The sequence below is a fragment of the Lissotriton vulgaris genome, chromosome 3_1, assembly GCF_964263255.1.
Source record: "Lissotriton vulgaris chromosome 3_1, aLisVul1.2, whole genome shotgun sequence".
NCBI lineage: Eukaryota > Metazoa > Chordata > Amphibia > Caudata > Salamandridae > Lissotriton > Lissotriton vulgaris.
Window position 1 is genome coordinate 1,856,574,180 of NC_141689.1, and position 19,826 is coordinate 1,856,594,005.

General features: G+C 46.7%; 1 protein-coding gene across 1 annotated transcript in view; it reads left to right on the plus strand.

Moving 5' to 3' along the window:
* The window catches only part of TMEM131L (transmembrane 131 like), a 580,656-nt gene that overhangs the window by 153,154 nt on the left and 407,676 nt on the right, over positions 1-19,826 (plus strand). The window contains exon 3 of the mRNA XM_086962316.1: positions 3,920-3,963. Within this exon, the coding sequence (XP_086818442.1) occupies positions 3,920-3,963 (44 nt within the window). The remainder of the gene's footprint in view (positions 1-3,919; positions 3,964-19,826) is intronic.

Here is a 19,826-nt window from a genome sequence, read left to right on the forward strand (position 1 = left end):
CCCAGCATTACACTGCACCTAATGGGGAAGGGGAAAGAAAACAAAAAAGTGATCAGTACAATATCCATAACCCACATCTTGTGACGTGCAAGTGCGTCAAATGGAAGGGGAAAATAGTTTTTCAATTTATAGTCTCCACGTTGCCACCAGGTGAAGGCCTGACAGTGGTAAAACTTTTTTTAAAATCGATAAGTCTTTTTGTAAGTACACTCCTAAAACACAAATGGTCACACTTAATCAGGGCCCATCAAGGACCAATATGCTAAATAAAAAGAAGCTGAACATGGATTATGACCACAGGGCCCAGAAACTGGTCATGTGCTAGGCGAATAAAATGTCCTGAAAAATGAATAACCGCCGTTCTACTACAAAAAAAAAACACCGGCATGGAGAAGAAACAACGAGCCTCTTTTCAGGGCTTGCTGTAAATGGTCAACTCTAAACTCTTATTACTGTGAAAAAAACTAGATTGGATTGTGCCCATGGGAAGAGAAACTGGTCATATATTAAATGTTGGTATTAGAAACCAGCATAGCCACCATCCTACAAAGACACCATCTTGGGTAGAACATACTATAAGAGATACAAAGCCATTCAGGTGGAAAAATGCATTCATGAGAAAGACCAGCCTCTGCTTAGGGGCCCCCGTGTGAAAGATATGCAGTAGCTAACTGATATTAACAGGGGCGGCTCTAGGCTCATGGCGGCCCTGGGCTGGGAGAGTAGGATGGGGGCCCCGGACGAGGGGGTCCTGGTGGGGCGGAGCCCCCCAGAGCTCAGGAACTAGGAGGAACGCAGGCGCGGAGGACAGTAAAGAGGAGGGGACCGGGGTAAGGGTGTTTGGAAGTGGAACAGAGCCAAATCCCAGCATGTGGCCACTACGCAAATATGTATCCATCCTCAGAGGATTATTATATTAAGGATATATATTGGCGTGGAGGCCCCTAGGATTTGGTGGCCCTGTGCACATGCCTAAGGCCGCCCCTTATATTAATATATAAGGCAACCAAAACAGCACACTTACTTTCCTTGATTAATAGTACCTGCAAACAACCTCATTGAATGCCCGCCCGGTGAGTGCAGCAGCATAAAAGGGTTACCTCGTCTGCGGTGCTGCAGTAGAAAGTTCAGCATCCGGGTGTGCACATCAAAAGGCAGCAACCCCAGAGCTGTGGAGAAGTGTGGCTCACCAGCAACCCCAGAGCTGTGCAGAAGTGTGGCTCACCGGTTAGAGGAGGCAGACCCAGAAGCAGAGGTCGGCCCTGGACCAGGGTTCAATTCCCGACGCGGCAGGGTTTGGAGCCCAAATGTCCACGGACCTGATCATTCTCGCTTCGGTGCCTACTTGAATCAGGGGTTCACGCTGTGCAACTCTGGGCAATAGCTTGCTCAATCTCCACTACGGCCCCGCGGCTGGATGCCTGGCTTTCACCTTGGGGGTGCCCAGCTGGGCTATCCCACAGGGAAAAACCAGGACGGGTTCCCAAAGCAAGCGCCGAGATACCCTTTGTGGTGATACGTGCGCTATATAAGAAACTACATTACATTATTTACCATTAAAATACTCTACCTCCGCGTTCCATCTCACCATGCCACTGGAATGCTATAGCATAGATTAGCAGGGCTCCATGTTTGGAGTATGCTTTTGACAAAATGACCACCTGCTGTATATATGGCTGTGGAGACACAAATTATTTGTCTGAAGCTCTGCCAAAACAGATAATAACATTACAATCCAACGAATTGCTGCAAAGAGGCCTCCTGCAGTATTGAAAAAAATAATAGAACTAGTCACAGTGACCCATTTATTATCAATGGATCTGCCGAAGCTGTTATCCAACTAAGTGCTACAGCTTCACACACAGTAAAAAAAAATAGAACTAGTTGCTGTGGACAATTAATCTGAAGGCCTTCAAGGCTGTTATCCAACTAAGTTCTACAGCACCACACACAGTCCCAGGAAGGGGGCAGTGAGGGAGAGAAAAAAAGAAAATAGCATCCAAGTGATTATGAAGGTGGCCTGTAAAACGGATTACAATTTCATTAACCAGATTCCTAGAAGGCCTAGACCCCTAATAAAAGGAGTTTTGTACCTTGTACTTTATCACCAGATCATTCAATCTTGTATTATCATTCCACTTGGAATACCTCCATCAAGCTTCTTTTCTTGTAAGGGTCTCCTTGGCTCCCTCAAGTCTCTGGTGTAGACGTTCAAGCACTGTGCCTCTGAATTCCATAGGGCCATGGTGTATGTGCTTGTGTGTTGAACCAATTTAGTTGTCAGTCTCCTGGCCTTGAGGGTGCTAATATGTTATTGGATCCAGACGTTAACCTTTCCGCTGGTTAGCCCTATGTACAACAAACCACATTGGCAATCAAATCTGTAGATTACAAAACAGGAATTGCAATTGCTTATTCTATTTTAACTGCACTCGTCCAGTTTTCAATGTTACCTGTTCGGACAGTGATGTAAGTTTACATACACTATACCCTCCACAAGGATAAGGAAGGGCCTTTGATTGTAGGGAGCGTCAGAATAAGCATGTTTCCCATCCTGGTGTGCACAATCTTGTCCCTGAGGTTAGAGGCTCATCAGAATGCAAATTGGGGGCGGAAATATTCTGTAGCGGGTGCCAGACTTTGTCTTCTAAAAATTTGACAGATTATTCACAAAGGATCAAATGACATGACAACAGTGATGCACTCAGATATTTGTTTGGGATGCGTCTCTTGAGTTTGAGAGAGGAGTGTTTGAGCCTGTTTTTGTGTTCTGTTGATTACTTGTCTGGAGTATGTTCTCTCCGCTTGCCAGCTTCATCCTGTGTCTGAAAGTTGGCCCACAAGAAGATATCCCTTAAAGCTTTAGGAAGATAAGATGTATAATATAACAGGGAGTTCTTGTCAGTAGTTTTCTGGTGGACTACTGTCGTTAGGCGGTAGTCTTTGGCGGTAATGTCAAGATACAAATATGTAATGGATTCCATACTGATGTTTCAGGTGAAATGATTATGTGGATCGAGACTGTTCAGCCATTCCAAGTAGCATCACGTCAGTGTGCATAGTATCATGATACTATGCATGCTGACCTGAGTCTACTGCTGGATTATGCCATTGGAAGCTACTATTAGATACTATATAAAGCCATGAAGGTTATTTGGGAACCTCTCAAGAGATCTGATAGAAACTTCACTTGGATGAATTATATCTTTTAAGCTCTGAATAACCTAAGCAATTTCGCAAAACATGTGTTGGCTGTCTAATTCACTACAAGTTGATGAAGATTTGTAACCCAATATATGATGTTATCCGAAAACGATTAACATCCAAATTGAAAATGAACTCTTTCAAGTGTCCGCAAAAAGGACATGTTATGTTATGTTATAGCCGTACTTTTTGACATACAATAAAAGAATTTGTTTCTAACATGGCAACATAGATTCAAAGCAGGCTAGGTGCAAAGGTTGCACCTATAGAATTCCTGAACACCAATAAATATATTTGGTCTTTGAATTGAACCTGTTTTTTTTTTTAAATAAAAGACATAATTATATTTGTGTGTGTTCTAGACGTGCACTTGGAAGTGAGCAGTGTCAAAAGCATCCGAAAGAGATGCTACAGAAAAGAAAGTAACTTTCTTAAGTAGCATTCATTTAATGTTTTTTATATGTTTGTTTGTTTTCGCTTCCTACTACGCAAATCCAATAACACGTTGTACTAGCTCATGCTTGTTAAAATATGGTTTACCTGCTTGTCATATCACTGTTCACCTGTTAACAGCCTTGATATATTGGCCCCTTCACTTAGTGGTAAGAAAGTCAGCGCCGTCTTGGCAGCTGTATTGATTGATATGCATGATCTAACTTGTTAATCGTGATAGCGATATACATTTTAAAAGAACTCTTATTTCTATCATTTTCAGGCCGATGAGGAGCAGGATGTGGAGGATCCTCCTCCAGACCTAAGGTAAGAGTTGCCCTGAGTTTTCAACTGCAGAGTTTGATATGTGTTGCATTTTACTAGAATCAGTAGATATCCACTCAATTTGGCGCACTCCTTACTTGTCTCAGAAGGTGGGAAAGGACTATTTTCCTGTTGATTGTAAAGAAAGATATGCTACTCCGATGAAAGACTACTTTAGCCCAGTGATGGTCAGATTTTGTATGTTCTCAGATGCTGGTTGGTTTGGTATACAATGTGAATGTTTAGCAATATGATTCGCATTCATTTCTTTTTGCGACGTTTTTAATTTCGAATAACCCCTTCGGTGCTGATGATGACCCCCCGCCGTCATGCATCACGGTGCTCGTCTGCTGATGACGGCTGAGGGCCGCCATGAACCCGCCCACTTCGAAAAACGCCGCACAGGCGCAGAATCGCGGCCGCACCTAAGGGGTTAATAGAATTGAGAAGTGATCCTTCAAGGAATTCTGGTACCTAATTAAGTTTTGTGCTGGAGGTTCGAGCTGTTGGTGGTCCACATAGCTTAGATTGTTCTGTGTTATGTTCTTCATGTAGTTGGCACCCATATGGTATTTCATTTCCTCTGCTACTCTTCCCATATAGGTTTTCCCCTCTGATCGTCTCTAATACGCCCACAATTATGTCCTAAAGATCATTAAAATTACAGTTGTGACAGGTATTGGTTTTGTCAGCGCTGTACACTTACCCTGTCAAGCTTTTGAACAGTACACCAGTTTAGAAAGATATGATCACGACCTTCAGAACAAAAAAGAATACAGTATTTTTTTATGTGCATCGATCTACCCAGCTGTGCTCTAGAAGTGCAGTCTCTTGTGACACAAGGAGTAGTTTGATTTCTCTGCGTGCTCAGTACCTATTTTCTTTGCTGAACATCTCCATTTCAGTGGACGTTCTATCAATGTTTATTCTGCAGAGAATCTCCGAGTTTTAGAATGGAGGGTGCACAACTCAGAGTAACTGAATTTATACAGCAATTAATCAATAAAACGTGGCTTTACTGTTACTATAAATAGTGTCCCAGCATGCTGGGTCATAAAGCCTGTCAATGCAAGTTTGTTGGCTGATTTCTACGTACTGACTTAGTCTGGTATAAACGCTCTTGTGTTGTCTATTTGTTCAAGTTAATGATTAGTTATCATATTTGTATGTGTTTGTGGGTATGTTACCATTACCTGGGAGTAACATTGGGAGTATTGTATTGTATTGTTATTTATATAGCGCGGTTGCTGCCCAGTGGGCTCCAAGCGCTGAAGCATGAAGACAGAACTGGGAGTAACGGAGAGGGTTAGAATTCGGTGGACCTAGCAAAAAGGTAGGTTTTCAATTGTTTGCGGAAAGAGAGTAGGTTTGAATTAGTCCGGAGTTGTAGGGGGAGTGAGTTCCATATCTTAGAGGTGTTTAAGGAGAACATCCTTCCTCCGGTCCTGGCTCTCCTTACTCTGGGTACCACGGCCAGAAAAGCCTCCGCAGATCGAAGGTTTCTCTTTGGGTGGTATTGAGTGACTAGTTTGTCAATGATAGCTGGACCTGACTTCCAGAAGGCCCGGTGGGCAATACATAATGCCTTGAATGCCACTCTCTGTCTCACTGGAAGCCAGTGTAGGCTATTCAATGCGGGTTTGGCTGACTGGGTCCGTGGAATCTGTAGCAGGGTGCGGGCTGCACAGTTCTGCACCACCTGTAGCTTTCGCAGGGTCATCTCGGGGGCTCCAACATACATGGCGTTGTTCGAGTCTAGCCGGGACTGAATCAGGCCCTGTACTGCCACTTGTTTGGCTTCCATTGGTAGGAGGGGGAGAACTTTCCTTAGTGCTCTAAGAAGGCCAAAACATGTGGCGGATAGATTGGTGGCCTGAGTGGAGAAGGAGAGATTTTTGTCAAGCCATACTCCTAGGCTTTTTACGCTTTCCTTGGGGGTGGGAGGGGTACCTAGGCACGGAGGCCATAGGGAGGTGAAAGACACTGGTGATACTAAGCCCAGGAGCATGAGCTCAGTTTTGTCTCCGTTAAGTTTTAAGGAGGAGCATGTCATCCACTCCTTGACATCCTCTAGGCATTTCATCAGGCCTTCTGAAGTATGTCTGGTACCCTCTTGAGCCAGTGAAACCACTAGCTGGGTGTCGTCGGCATACGATATAATTTTTATACCGTATGGTTCGACGATCCCAGCCAGTGGTTTCATATATACATTGAACAGCGCAGGGCTCAATGAGGAGCCCTGTGGTACCCCGCAGTTCAGGGATTTTCTGGCTGATACTGTATCCCCGTCAAAGATCTGGAAAGATCTGTTGTTTAGGAATGAATCGAACCACCTTAGAGCATCGCCTGTGACACCGATGTTGCCTAGACGGTTCAGCAAGGTGGCATAGCTGACCGTGTCAAAGGCCGCACTTAGATCAAGGAGGATCACTGCCACTGATCCTCCCTGATCTAGTATCTTTCGTGACTCTTCGGTGATCGCAAGCAGGGCAGTTTCAGTGCCGTGCTTGGGCCTGAATCCTGTCTGGGTTGGGTCCAGAAGCAAGTTGCTTTCCAGTAATTGTACTAGCTGGGTATTTATGTACTTCTCCAAAACCTTACTTACCCAGGGAAGTAGTGGGATTGGGCGGTAGCTGGAGTGGTCTTCTGGGTTGAGTGTGGTTTTTTTTAACAGTGCCCGAACCATAGCTCTCTTCCACCCAGTGGGTACTGTACAGGAGGAGATGGAGGAGTTAAGTAGATCCAGCACCACGGGGAGGGTTGCTTGGCTTGCCTGGAGCAGTATCTCCGGTGGGGCAGGGTCACGGGGAGAGCCGGATTTAACTTGACGTGCCAGTTGGTGAAGGGTGTCCAGGTCTAATGGGGGGAAGCGTTCCAAAATTGGCTGGTCTGGAGGGTGGGGGGGGGGGGGGTGCTCGGAAGAGTATGGTTGGGTGTACCTGAATTGTTGGCTGCTGTCGGGAAGGAGGAGTATATCTGAGTGACTTTGTTGTGGAAAAAGTCTGCTAGTTCGTTACATTGTTCTAGCGTTTTTGTCAAGGGGAGGGGGCAGTGTTTACTTTGATGTATTGTTTTACTAAGTGGAAAATTACCTTAGGTTTTGAATTGGCTGCCATAATTTTGTCTGCAAAGTAGGAGGCCTGGGCCGCCCTAACCCCATTTCTATAGGCCTTGATTGCTTCTTTATATTGGGATTTTTTTCCAGGGAGAGAATCAAGTTGCCAAGCTCTCTCTTTTTTCCTGCAGAGGCGTTTTTGGTCTCTCAAGGTGTCTGAAAACCAGGGTGCGGATTTGTGCAGCCTCTTGGGTATAGATTTCCGTAGAGGGAGGATCGTGTCCAGTGATTCCCTGATCCAACCCTCGTAGTTTTTGTTTGCTTGGTTGGGGTCTGTACAGGATGGTGGGCGAGAGCGTTCTAGATCGGTTATCCATGGCTCTATAGGAAGTTTTTTCCAGTTTCGCTTGGTTACGGGTTGGGGAGTGGGTAAGGGGGACTTGCGGGTGAGCCAGGTAAATGGAACTAGAAAGTGGTCCGACCATGGAAGACAAGTGGGTTGCCCCACCATTAACTCAGTGCAGTTGCTAAATATCGGGTCAAGGAGTTTTCCCTTTTCATGGGTGGGGGCTGTAACCAGCTGAATCAACTGTAGGGCTGCAAGGTCATCTATTAGTTTCCTGGCAGTGAGATCTGTGGGGGAGTTAAAATGGAAATTAACATCTCCTAGAACCATGTAGTTGGCAGAGGTTAGAATTCGGTTGGCTATAATATCTGGGAGAGATCTGTGAAACAGCTTAGCTGGCTCTGGGGGGCGATATATCAGGGTGCCAGAGAAGGAGCTGTTCGCAGTGAAGTCTATGCTGAATGCTAGGCTCTCGCACTCGGGAATAGCTTTGATAGTGGTGCCCCAGCAGTACTTGTCTTTTAGGATGATAGCCAGGCCTCCACCTCTCCCCTTAGTCCGGTCTAGTCTGTGGATTTGAAACCCGGGGGGTAGGGCTGAGACTATATCTGGCTCTGAATGAGACGTGAGCCATGTCTCCGTCAGGAAGATGGCGTCTGGGTTGTACTCCTCTAGTAATAAAGCAATTGGAGTGCTGTGCCGCGGTAGGGATCGGCAATTTAGTACATACATATGATATTCCTGCGTCGTGGCTGTCGACACAGTAGTATCAAAAGGATGTTTACAGCCGGGGCAGCGAGTGGGGAGTTCAGCTGGGAGGTAGGAATGTGAGCATTGTGTAGCAGAAGTATTCCTTATGATCTGGATGGCCACCGAGCGGTATGTCCTAGCCTGGGTGAAGTGGGGGGCAGGGGTTGTGGCCGCTGGTCCCGTCTGGTCGCGGACAGGCGCAGACGGGCTTGCCTTTGGCGCGCCTTCGGTGCACCGCCGACGCGCCCGTTGCGCCCGTCCGCTGCGCTTCCGGAAGCAACACATTCTTTTAAATCAGAGGGAGGGGGTGTGGCCTGTCTCAGTGGGCGGTGCCCGTGGGGTCACGGCGGTTGTCCTGCAACCCGCTTCAGCGCCTGACTCGGCTGCGCGGGGAGGCAATGACCAGGGGAGCAAGCGGTAAGAAGTTTTTAAAAACACAAGTTATCACAATTTACAATCTTTAAAAATTAGTCTTTTAAAAATTGGGTCTTTGCTCTCGGCTTTCCGCCTCAAGAGCTCTGTCTCATACGAGCGCTGGCCAACAAAGCGCGCCTAGATATACCAGAGGGGGCGTGGCCTGTGTCAGTGGGCGTTGCCCGTGGGGTCATGGCGGTTGTCCTGCAACCCGCTTCAGCGCCTGACTCGGCTGCGCGGGGAGGCAATGACCAGGGGAGCAAGCGGTAAGAAGTTTTTAAAAACACAAGTTATCACAATTTACAATCTTTAAAAATTTGTCTTTTAAAAATTGGGTCCTTGCTCTCGGCTTTCCGCCTCAAGAGCTCTGTCTCATACGAGCGATGGCCAACAAAGCGCGCCTAGATATACCAGAGGGGCGTGGCCTGTGTCAGTGGGCGGTGCCCGTGGGGTCACGGCGGTTGTCCTGCAACCCGCTTCAGCGCCTGACTCGGCTGCGCGGGGAGGCAATGACCAGGGGAGCAAGCGGTAAGAAGTTTTTAAAAACACAAGTTCATCACAATTTACAATCTTTAAAAATTAGTCTTTTAAAAATTGGGTCCTTGCTCTCGGCTTTCCGCCTCAAGAGCTCTGTCTCATACGAGCGCTGGCCAACAAAGCGCGCCTAGATATACCAGAGGGGGCGTGGCCTGTGTCAGTGGGCGGTGCCCATGGGGACACGGCGGTTGTCCTGCAACCCGCTTCAGCGCCTGACTCGGCTGCGCGGGGAGGCAATGACCAGGGGAGCAAGCGGTAAGAAGTTTTTAAAAACACAAGTTATCACAATTTACAATCTTTAAAAATTAGTCTTTTAAAAATTGGGTCCTTGCTCTCGGCTTTCCGCCTCAAGAGCTCTGTCTCATACGAGCGCTGGCCAACAAAGCGCGCCTAGATATACCAGAGGGGGCGTGGCCTGTGTCAGTGGGCGGTGCCCGTGGGGACACGGCGGTTGTCCTGCAACCCGCTTCAGCGCCTGACTCGGCTGACTCGGAGTCTATAAATCACAGGTAAGTTCTTAGTCTTTTACTTAAAAGTACATTTTTTCACAGGTGCATTACTTTTAAGTGTCCTAATCTTGGTAAATATATATATACATATACAAACACTACAAACCACAGTGATGATATGGTGATGTTGAAAATATCAGTTGAAACGTAATATAACATAATTACTGAAATTCACCTGTTCTAGTTAACTCCAGAAATTATATAACTCGCTCCTGACATGTACAGTGATGTCTTTAATTATGTCATTTCAGTTGTCATCGGTGATATTAATGATCAATGGTGTCATAGAACATGTCATGAGTGTTGTGATATGTATGGCCATAAGCAGTGCATAGCGAGGGTGCGTGTTTTAGTTTCTTGAGTTAACTATAACTGGTAAATCTCGGTGTTTTTTAGTTGAAAATGTTAGGTTTAAACTGATATTTTCTCCAAACTGTCAGTTTAACCTTTGTTTTTTTCAGTGAATTTCTGAGGTTTTATTTTTATTTTTAATGTGAAGTAAATTATTACCATACCGAACTATAACGGCAGCTTATTCTTTGTTTTTTTCAGTGAATTTTAGGGGTTTTACACTTGAAGTTAGATTTTATTGCATTGTGGAACTGTTGGAACGCCTTTCAAAGGGCCACAGGGCATGAAGCCTTTTACTCCTGATGTCTCGGGTCCCACCTACTATAGATCCTGCGCAACTGGACCAAGTACCCGTTCTGCACTTGACTTACAGTGGTAGCTGTCGATGAGCAGTCAAAGGGTTCCTCGGGTCTGGGGAGAGTGTAGATGCATGTGAGGGAACACTACGCATAACTCAAATTGAACAAAGAACTAGCACTAAATAGACTTCCAGTCAAATATTTACTTTTAGAAGGAAAATAAGTATTTTATTTCTAACTCTATACCTCAAAAGGAATAGCAACATTTATGAGCAACTACACAATCCCCTTGAGGTCAGGGCTCTGGTACTTGTAGGCAAATACCCTTACCACCCTCTTCCTTATAATGTGGGTAGGGTTATTCCCCATTCAATGTTTGTTCCATCCAGGGAATGCTCCGTAATAGGCCCTACTCAGAAGTTCCTCTTTGACTCTTTAAGAATTAGTCAAAAGTGGCTATGGTACTGCAGCACCATCAGCAGTGAGTCCCCTGGGGTACCACAGGCCCAGATCAAGTCTTACCCGCTCAGGTGGTATAGAAGCGCTGACTGCTTGTCCCATCAATCGGAGCTCCTTCTGCTTCGCAAAGACGAGGTAAGACCCTTTTCCCCTCAAGGTGGGGAGTGGAGGGGAGTCAATCCTACAGCTCCTGACTGGAGCTCAGCACGAGTGTGACGTCTCAAACGGCGTCCTTCACAGTCCTCAGGGTAATCAGTCAGGTGCAGGTCTTGGTGTGCAGGCTTGACCCACCGGTCACAGCTGCAATCTTCTGTCAAGATAATGACCTGAACTTCCAGCAATGTTGGTACCGGCAACCCCTTCGGACATACAAGGTTGTCGCAGTACTTCCCAGTCTAGGCGCAGACGCCTCCCCTGCTCTCTTTCACTACGGCGGCCTCTCCTGGCATACAGGGTCGCCGATTAAGATGGACACAAGTCCCGACGCTCTGGCAACAAATATCTTACATACAGGGTCACTGCAATGAGGCACTCGCAACATGGCTCAGGTCATTGTGTCCCGCTCCTTGCATATTGGGGTAGCCAGATCACTGCTGAACATGGGCAGCGACCTGATCGGTGCGCATCTGTTTCTTCACGCATATTTTATGGAGTCCTCTAGGTACTTCAGGCTCCGAATTGCAAAGGTCTAGTGGAAATTAACATGATCAATCACACATCCGCTTCCCCTTCTCCTCTTGGGTAAAGCCGAGGCAGCGCATGCTCTGCGAGGCATGCTGTATCTAGAATATGGGCTTGGAGCACTGCAATTGGTTCCTCTTTCTGTCCTTCTAAATGCTGGGTTTTAAGTGGTTAATAGCTCATTGGTCTCTCCTTTTGGGTTTTTACAGTTATTTATGATACTCTGTGAGCCTTATTATTATTTTTTTTTGTGGCTTGCCAGCTGCTTGAACAACAACACGCTACTCGATCATCTTTTTTTTTATTTATTATGGCTTATTTTGTGTTTGCAGTCGCACTCCGTTGCCAGCGCAGCACCTTCACTAGTCTCTGCAACTCGCCTCAGCCACACCTCCCAGTTAGCTGCTTGCCCGTTAAAGATGCAGATTGAAAAAGCTTGTAAAGGGGAAGGCACAGGGCTAAAATATAATAATCCATAGCACTGACACCAGCCTACATGTAAAGTATTGCACCGGGGCAGTCTCAGCCGGGCCCTGGCTGTGCAGACACTGGCATCTCCAGATGTAAACACAGGGAGGGAGGACCTGGGGGCCTGTTGCTGCCTGCAGAGTTCTCCATTGCAGCAGCTTCCCACTTTCTCCTCCGCCCCTTTCTTCCGTCCTTCTTAGCCCTTCTCCTTCCCACTGGTATCCAATGAGAGTGTAGGGTTGTACAGCACAGGATTAGTCAGATTCCTCAAACACCTATCGTTCTTGCTCAAGTCCATGTTCCAAATCTATTCTATGTAAAACAGACAGAGTGCAGACATTTAATTTGATTCAATCCGAATCCAGTGTTGTAGCTGCTTCTTGGGTGTCAATAGTAATTTCACCATTATAAGCCCTCTAGACCGTGCTAAAAGTGTCTCTTCTCTGGTCCCATTGCGAACTCCTTCTTTCTAAGTCCTCCAGTCAGTGCTGCTAGCTGCATCTGTGGTCTTGTCTGTAATTCCTCCCTTTTAAGTCCTCTAGGCAGTGCTGCAGCTGCTTCTCTGGTCCAAGTGGTAATTCTTCATTCTTAGTCCTCTAGGCAATGCTGCAGCTGCTTCTCTGGCCCCGCCGGTAATTACTCATTCTAAACCCTCTAGGAAGTGCTGCTATGTGCTTCTCTAGTCCCATTGGTAATTCCTCATTTCATGTCCTCTAGATAGTGCTGCTAGCTGCTACTCTGGTCCTATCGGTAATTCCTAATTCTAAATCCTGTAGAGAGTGCTGCAGCTGTGTCTCTGTTCCCAGTGGTAATTTCTCATTCTCAGTCCTCTAGGCTCTGCTGCTGCTAGCTGTTTCTCTGATCCTGTTGGTAATTCCTCAATCTTAGTCCCCTGGACAGTGCTTGCTAGCTGATTTTCTGGTCCCATCAGTAATTCCCCCATTCTTAATCCTCTAGGCGATGCTGCAGCTGGGTCTCTGGTCCCATCAGTAATTGCCTCATTTTAAGTTCTCTAGACAGTGCTGCTTCTTTGGTCTCATCAGTAATTCCTCATCATACATTAGTCCTCTAGACAGTGCTACAACTGCTTCCCTGGTCCCGTCGGTAATTGCTCATTCTAGGCCCTCTAGACAGTGCAGCAGCTGCTTCTATGGCCTAGTCAGTAACTCCTGATTCTTAGTCCTCTTGGCAGTGCTGCAACTGCTTCTTTGGTCCTGTCAGTAATTCCTCATTGTAAATCCTCTAGACAGTGCTGCTAACTGTCTCTCTAGGCACAGTAGCAATTCCTCATTCTTAGTCCTCTAGACAGTGCTGCAGCTGCGTCTCTGTTCATAAATCCACTGCACTCCAAACCAAAACACATAGGTAGAAGACTTTTACCTTTAGACCACCAACAGCTTTAACTCTCACAAATGCGAGAGAGAGGGTGTGTGTGGGTGTATGTCTGTCGGTCTGTTAGTTAGTAGGTTTTTAACAAATAATCCGCGCATTAAAGGCACTCCCTGTGTAATAACGTGATGCAAAAGCTCTCCACATATTATGACTGCGAAGTAATGATTCCCTGTGCAAAGATCTCCATAGTAGGAGCTGACATTTGTGTTGGTGCTGCCATGTATAATGGTATGGCTTGTACCTTTAAAATTAACTTCTTCAACTTGAGCTCTAGAATGGGTGCGTCTTCCTGGTAGACCCAGTCTTTTCTTTCTTTCTGAATTACTTTTCCGCTCATCAGTTTGGTTACCAGTTCAGATGAGGAAAACGTAATTAATTTGTAAATGATGTGGCCATCTTTGATTGCTGAACGTGTCTGCTGCTTAAATTGCTCTGCCACGTGCTCGCGGTCATTAAACACCTTAATCCTTCTTTCATTCCTTTACTTCAGTTTTTCTTACTGACAAACATAATAAATGTGTGTTCTGGTGATTTGTTTTTATTTTAATGATTGTTATGCTATTTCTGAGGACGTTCTGAGAGCGTTGAATCGAAATCTTGTCTGGAGACGTGCCGTATCCTATGATGATTATATGAAACACGATAATAGAACACAATGCTTTTATTCAACTTTTTAGATTGAGACCGAATATCCTACCGTCCCCATGTACTCCATACCTCAGCATTATGAAGAATGTGTGCTTATTTGTGAGAAATGTGTGCTTATTTGTGAGATTATATTAATATTTTGAATGTCTTTTGTGAGAAAAAGCTTTGAAAAAACAATAACTGCTCTGCATGGAGCATTCAATGCAAAAACATTAGCAGGCCTATTGGGAATGATGGCTCTACAAAAGAGCCACATTTCAGTCTAGGAGTAATGGAAAAAAAAGATTCTTTCAGATTAATTAAAGGAAATACCTTGAGTTTTCGAGAAACACATTTTTTTTTAGAGGAGCAAATGAGTATCCAGAAAATCAAAATATTTCCACCCCTTTCGAATCCGACCCCAGCCGACACTGAGTGAGCCCGGCATTCATTGCGAGGATTGCTCCCCCTCAGTGGAAATATGAAATAACCCTCCCCCTTTCCCTCTATCGTTTTGTCTTGTTTTCCGCTTTCCTTCTTTCTTTCATTCCTTTTTTGTCTTTTTTTCACATTTGTTTCCTGTATTTGTTTTCTTTTTCGGTCTCGCTGTACTTGTATCTGTCCATCCGTCACTCACCCATATGTATCTCTGTTCCATCCTTCTGTTCATGCTCTTTTGTTCTGGATGTTGCCCCACCCGCAGCTCCATCAATACTATCCGTTTGCAGAGTCTCAATAAAACACAAAGAAGCTGTAAAAGGTAAATGCTTTATGTTAATCAGAAGTGCTCTGGGACACCCACCACCCTCAAGCTGCTAAAATGGAGTGTTTGGGGGGGAGGGATCATGATGCTCCTTCAGAGAGCACTTAGATTTAACAATGCTTAATTGCTTAATCACAAAAGGAAATGTTTATATTTTAGCAATGAAAATGGTTGTATATATGTCGAAGTGATGTGATAGCACTCTGGTGTGCAAGAGTGCAATTGTAGTGACAATAATGAAGCATTAAATAATCCAAAAGACAGATTGTCATTTATTTAAGTGATGCTACAAGAGCTAAATTTTAATTTCGGGTCTCATAAGGAACCCTTATTGGCGTAAAAGAATGGTAATCGCAGCATTCCGAATCCTTCAAATAACTCTCTTCTACATCAGGTATGTGGTGAATGATGATTAGAATTTTGTTTCGACAGATTGTCAGGAGGCAAAATCCTGTGATTGAAAAGGTGCTCCTAATCGAGAATTAATATAGCTCGTCTGAATAAAGTCGTCTATGGTCCCCAACTAGGAGAGTGCCAGAGCTGCAGCGCACCATTCCTGTAAGGGAAAGACAACCCTGTGAAAACAATCTTGTGTATCCATGTGCATGTTTTAAGTGAGTTGCCTAGGTCTGGATAGTCACATGACTGCCTGTAGCTTTTTAGTAAATAAAAAAGAAAATGAGCAACAACAACAACAACAGAAATCCTGTGCCAAGATGATTGTTGCCAGTTGTAGTCCTGGTATATTTTCTTTCTTGTCTGAGATAGGTGAGTTTTGATGAGAGCCTCATGTGTGATCATGTACACATTTTTTTTATTTAACTGGTTCAATGTGAATCCAGTTCACGCTCCTATTGTGTTTGCTTGAACAGGGCTGTCTTTCTAGGATGCCATAGCACTTTTAAATTTTGTTTTTAACTATCATCCAAATGATTTAGGGTTTTCCATATGTGGATGTATGTTGTTGTTGTTTACTTTTTATATTTTAACTAATTCATGCTTCAACCCAATGTTCTTATTCTACTGTTAAGATGGAGAGTGCATTCCGTTATCTCTTACAATGCTTTCTCCTTGATGTGTATGAAGCCATTTTTTTTGTCTGGACAAGTAAACACCTCTGCTGTTTAGTGTCTGATCCTCAGCTCTCTCTGGTAGAAGAAACGGTTGTTTTGAAGCGATTGAGATACCTGCAATGATGATCTGAAACAGAGGGCTGTTCATGGGAAGAAGCTTTGGAAAGTTGACTAGTTATATTTTCCAGTTTTAAGTGGCCTTCCCTTCTTTCATGCACCTTCCCAAACTATTAAAACGTGAGCACTCTTAATGACTTTAGGCCCATAGGAATGAATGGGGAGTTATTCCTTATTTGCGATTAGCAATTAGCTAATCGCCAATAAGGAATCGGTGGGAATCGCAAATTCAATTGAGATTCATACATGAATCCCGTTTTGCGAGTCCTTAATAGCGAATCCTTAAAATTCGCTATTAAGGACTCGCAATTCCTTACCTTGATGAATCTGGCTCTAAGTGCTGTAGTGGAAGATGCTAGACTCTCCAAGCTCTGCGAAAACCTCACTGTTCGAGGTAATTAGTTCTGAGATTCGGGCATAGATGATTATCTCACTGAATGCAACGTCTTGAAACTCCTACAACAACGTGTAAGCATGCTCCATTTCTGAAATTAACATGCGTAAAAATAAACTCTAGAGTGGGCTAAGGGTTTCTGTCTTGGTCCTTCCTTCATAAATCCTGGGGCGGGAAGATTTTACGATGTGATAATCTTTTGCTAGGCATTTTGAGTGGGTTTCTATATTTGTTTTCCAACTATAATTTTGTACCCAATTGTAATCAAGGTAAGCCAATGGTAAAGCCTTGTATAGGTTTTACTAGTTCATTGGGAAAAGGTGTATCTAATTCTATGTCAGGACCGGAGGCTTCGGATTATGCTTTTCTCTCTTCGCTGTTTATTCACATAAAACCACACAGCAGCCAGAAAAGCATCAAAACATGAAAATGTTTGTATTCCAAACACAGGAATCATCAGAAAAAACATTATAATAAAATTTCTTAGAACCACAAATCCCATCAGTCCAACATTAGGTAGTCCTTTCTTATTGTCCATAGATCCGAAGATAGGGCGTCCATCTTGTGAACTCCTCCTCTTTCTTCGCTGCTTCGCGGCCAGTTAAGTGGTATTTCTCCCTCTCTCTCACAGTTTTGTGTCTGAAGGGTTTTTTCTGGTTTATTGTATATCCTATTTTGTATAGGTTTATTGCTTGTTTCTTTGGTGGGTTCTGTGGGGTTTTTTCCTTCTACAGAGCCCCTTTCATCACGGGGACGCCTTCGCCCCTTACGCGATGTCCCCGTGTGTTCCGCGGTGTCGATATCACCGCTAGAGGGCGCCGTAGCGTCTCGCCTACCCTAGCGCGGCTTCCGTCTCGCTGACTGGAGCCGCGCTGGGGAGACGGGGTCGCGCCGGAGCCCTGTTGCCGCCTAACCCTGACGCCCTTCTTGGGTTGTATTGTCCCGTATTTGAACGCCCCGTTGGGGTCTGTATTGGTGCCTTCGGGCAGGTTTGAGCACCCTTTTTTCCTGCATTGCTTCCGCTGGGGTGTTACCCGCTTAAGCGCGCTGGGAGGCGGTGTGACCCGGTCTCTGTGAGAGGGTCGGTGCGCTAAGAAGGCTGGTGCTGCCTTCGCGACTGCCTGGTTCCGCCGGCGTAAAAAATCCGCTAACCTCCGGTTGGCCCATATTTGGCGGTTGTCTACGCCATCGAAACCCTCAGATCCTTCTATTTTATTGCTGGCGTTAGGTGCGCCATGGCTGAGGGGTATTACGTCGAGGAGGAGGAATCCCATCAGTACCTCCAAGACGACGAATTTTATGCGGCTGTAGACCAGTCAATTTATCGTTGTGTGCAGAAGATTGTAGGGCCCATGGAAGACAGGCTGTCAGCCCGCATAGTAGAGGAGTGCGCCAAGTTGGCGCTGAGCCTCGCGGGGGTACCCGCCATCGATCCCAGTCAGCCGCCAGCGGCCAAGAAGGTGTGTAGGGAAGCGGATCCTGGTGGCGCGCAGGGCGTGGACAAGGACTCCTTCGAGCGCCTACGGGACGCTTTTCTGGCTAAGGCGACCGTGCCTGCCCCTGCGTCGCTCCCGCCTCAGGTCCCCTCGACATCGGCTGGTACTGCCCCTCCCTCCCCGGGAGGAAATTCCCCCGCGGATACGGACGAGGATGACGAGGATTCCGTGCGGTCTTGGCGACCGTCCTCATCCGCGACGGAGATGCCCAAGGACACTTCGGGCATGCTCGACCCGGATGAAATAATTCACCCACGGTCGGCTGCTTGGGCGCCTGGGGACAAGGTTGCGCAGTTTGTGGCGGGCCTCCTCCGCAAGCCCTTAGAGAAGGAGGCGCGCAGTAGAAGGTAAGGTGGCTATGACACCTGAGTTGGATGGAAAGATGGCCACTTTCATGGCCAAGTTTGTGAAGGACCCTCGTAAGGGGATCGATCGTTCTTGGCGCTCATGTCAGGACAAGCTGTTGGACGCCATAGGCCCCCTCACCAAGATCCTGGACATGGCCGAAGAGGCCAAGGTGTCGGGCAACGCCATATGCCCGGAGGTGTTATCCAATTGGGCGCAACGTGCCGTCATATTCTTGGGGAACGCTAACTGCGCCCTCTCAACTGAACGACGTCGTTCTCTGTTAATCAAACTGGACCTCAAATTGGGAGATTTGGCCTCCTCGGAGGCAGGCGCTGTCGTGCAAGGGGGTCTCTTTGGAGAACCGTTTATAAAAGAACTAGGTAAATTTGTCTCAACTTTCACTTCACTGGACAAGGCCCAGTCCACCATCAAAAGGGTCTTCCACCAGCGTTTTTCCCGAGGGGCTGGTCGTGGCAGAGGCCTCACGACCGGCCGTGGCGGTCAGCAACAACCCAATAAAGGGCAGGGCTCCGGCAGAGGAAGCTACAACACCTCTGCAAACTACAACAACTTCTACCCAATGAGGGGTCAGCGCTTCCGAGGACGTGGAGGCTTCAGGAATGACTCCGGCGGCAACAGTTCCCACGGTGAGTGTGATCCCTGCTGATCAAGTTGTAATTGGGGGGCGGTTGGCATGTTTCCCTCAGGCTTGGGCGGCTATTACGACGGACGCATGGGTCCTTCAGACCGTGCGGGGGTTCCGCATAGAGTTTTACGATCAGCCGCGCCAGCTACAGCCGCCTCGGCCCATAACTTTCTCTCAACCAGACGTGCTGTTCATCGACGAGGAAGTCTCGGCGCTGCTGCGCAAAGGGGCTATTTGTCGAACAGCGCGTCACCCCGAGGGTTTCCTGAGCAATATTTTTCTCGTGGAGAAGGTGGACGGGGGCAAACGGCCGGTCATCAACCTCAAAGAGTTCAATGGCTGGATAGTGTACAACCACTTCAAGATGGAGGGTATCCATCTTTTGAGGGACGTGCTGCTCCCAAACGATTGGATGGTTCGCCTGGACCTCAAAGACGCGTACTTGGTGGTCCCCATCCATCCACCTCATCGCCGTTTCCTCCAGTTTTGCTGGAAGGGCATGGTTTTCGAGTTCAAGGCCCTTCCATTCGGTGTTACCAAACTTCTGCACCCAGCGATGGAGGCCCTGCGGAGTCAGGGGATTCGGTTGATCGTCTATCTGGACGACATTTTGCTGATGGGCCAGGACCCGAGCAAGTTGACCGCTCATCTATCCCAGACAGTCTCCCTGTTGCAAGGTCTGGGTTTCATTGTCAACAAGGACAAATCGGTTTTCACGCCCGCCCAAACCATGGTGTTCTTGGGCTTCGGGGTAGATTCGGTGCACTCGACTCTCAGTCTTCCGTCCAGGAAGATGGCCAAAATCAAGCACGTACTGCGACAGACAATCTCCAAGTCGCACACCTCTCTCCGGCAGGTTGCCAGAGTGGTGGGTCTTCTCTCGTCGTCTATTCAGGCGATTTTTCCGGGTCCCCTTCATTACCGGGCCCTCCAGCGCCTCAAAGCACATCATTTGCGCAGGGGGTTGTCTTACGACCACTTAATTCCCCTGTCGGTGGAGGTCAAGGAAGAAATGTCCTGGTGGCTCGCCCACATGGAGGCGTGGAACGGCCGAGCGATCTTCGGGTCCGTTCCGGACTTGGTGATAGAGTCCGACGCCAGCAGGTCCGGTTGGGGCGCCCGCTGCGGGGATTTCTCCACA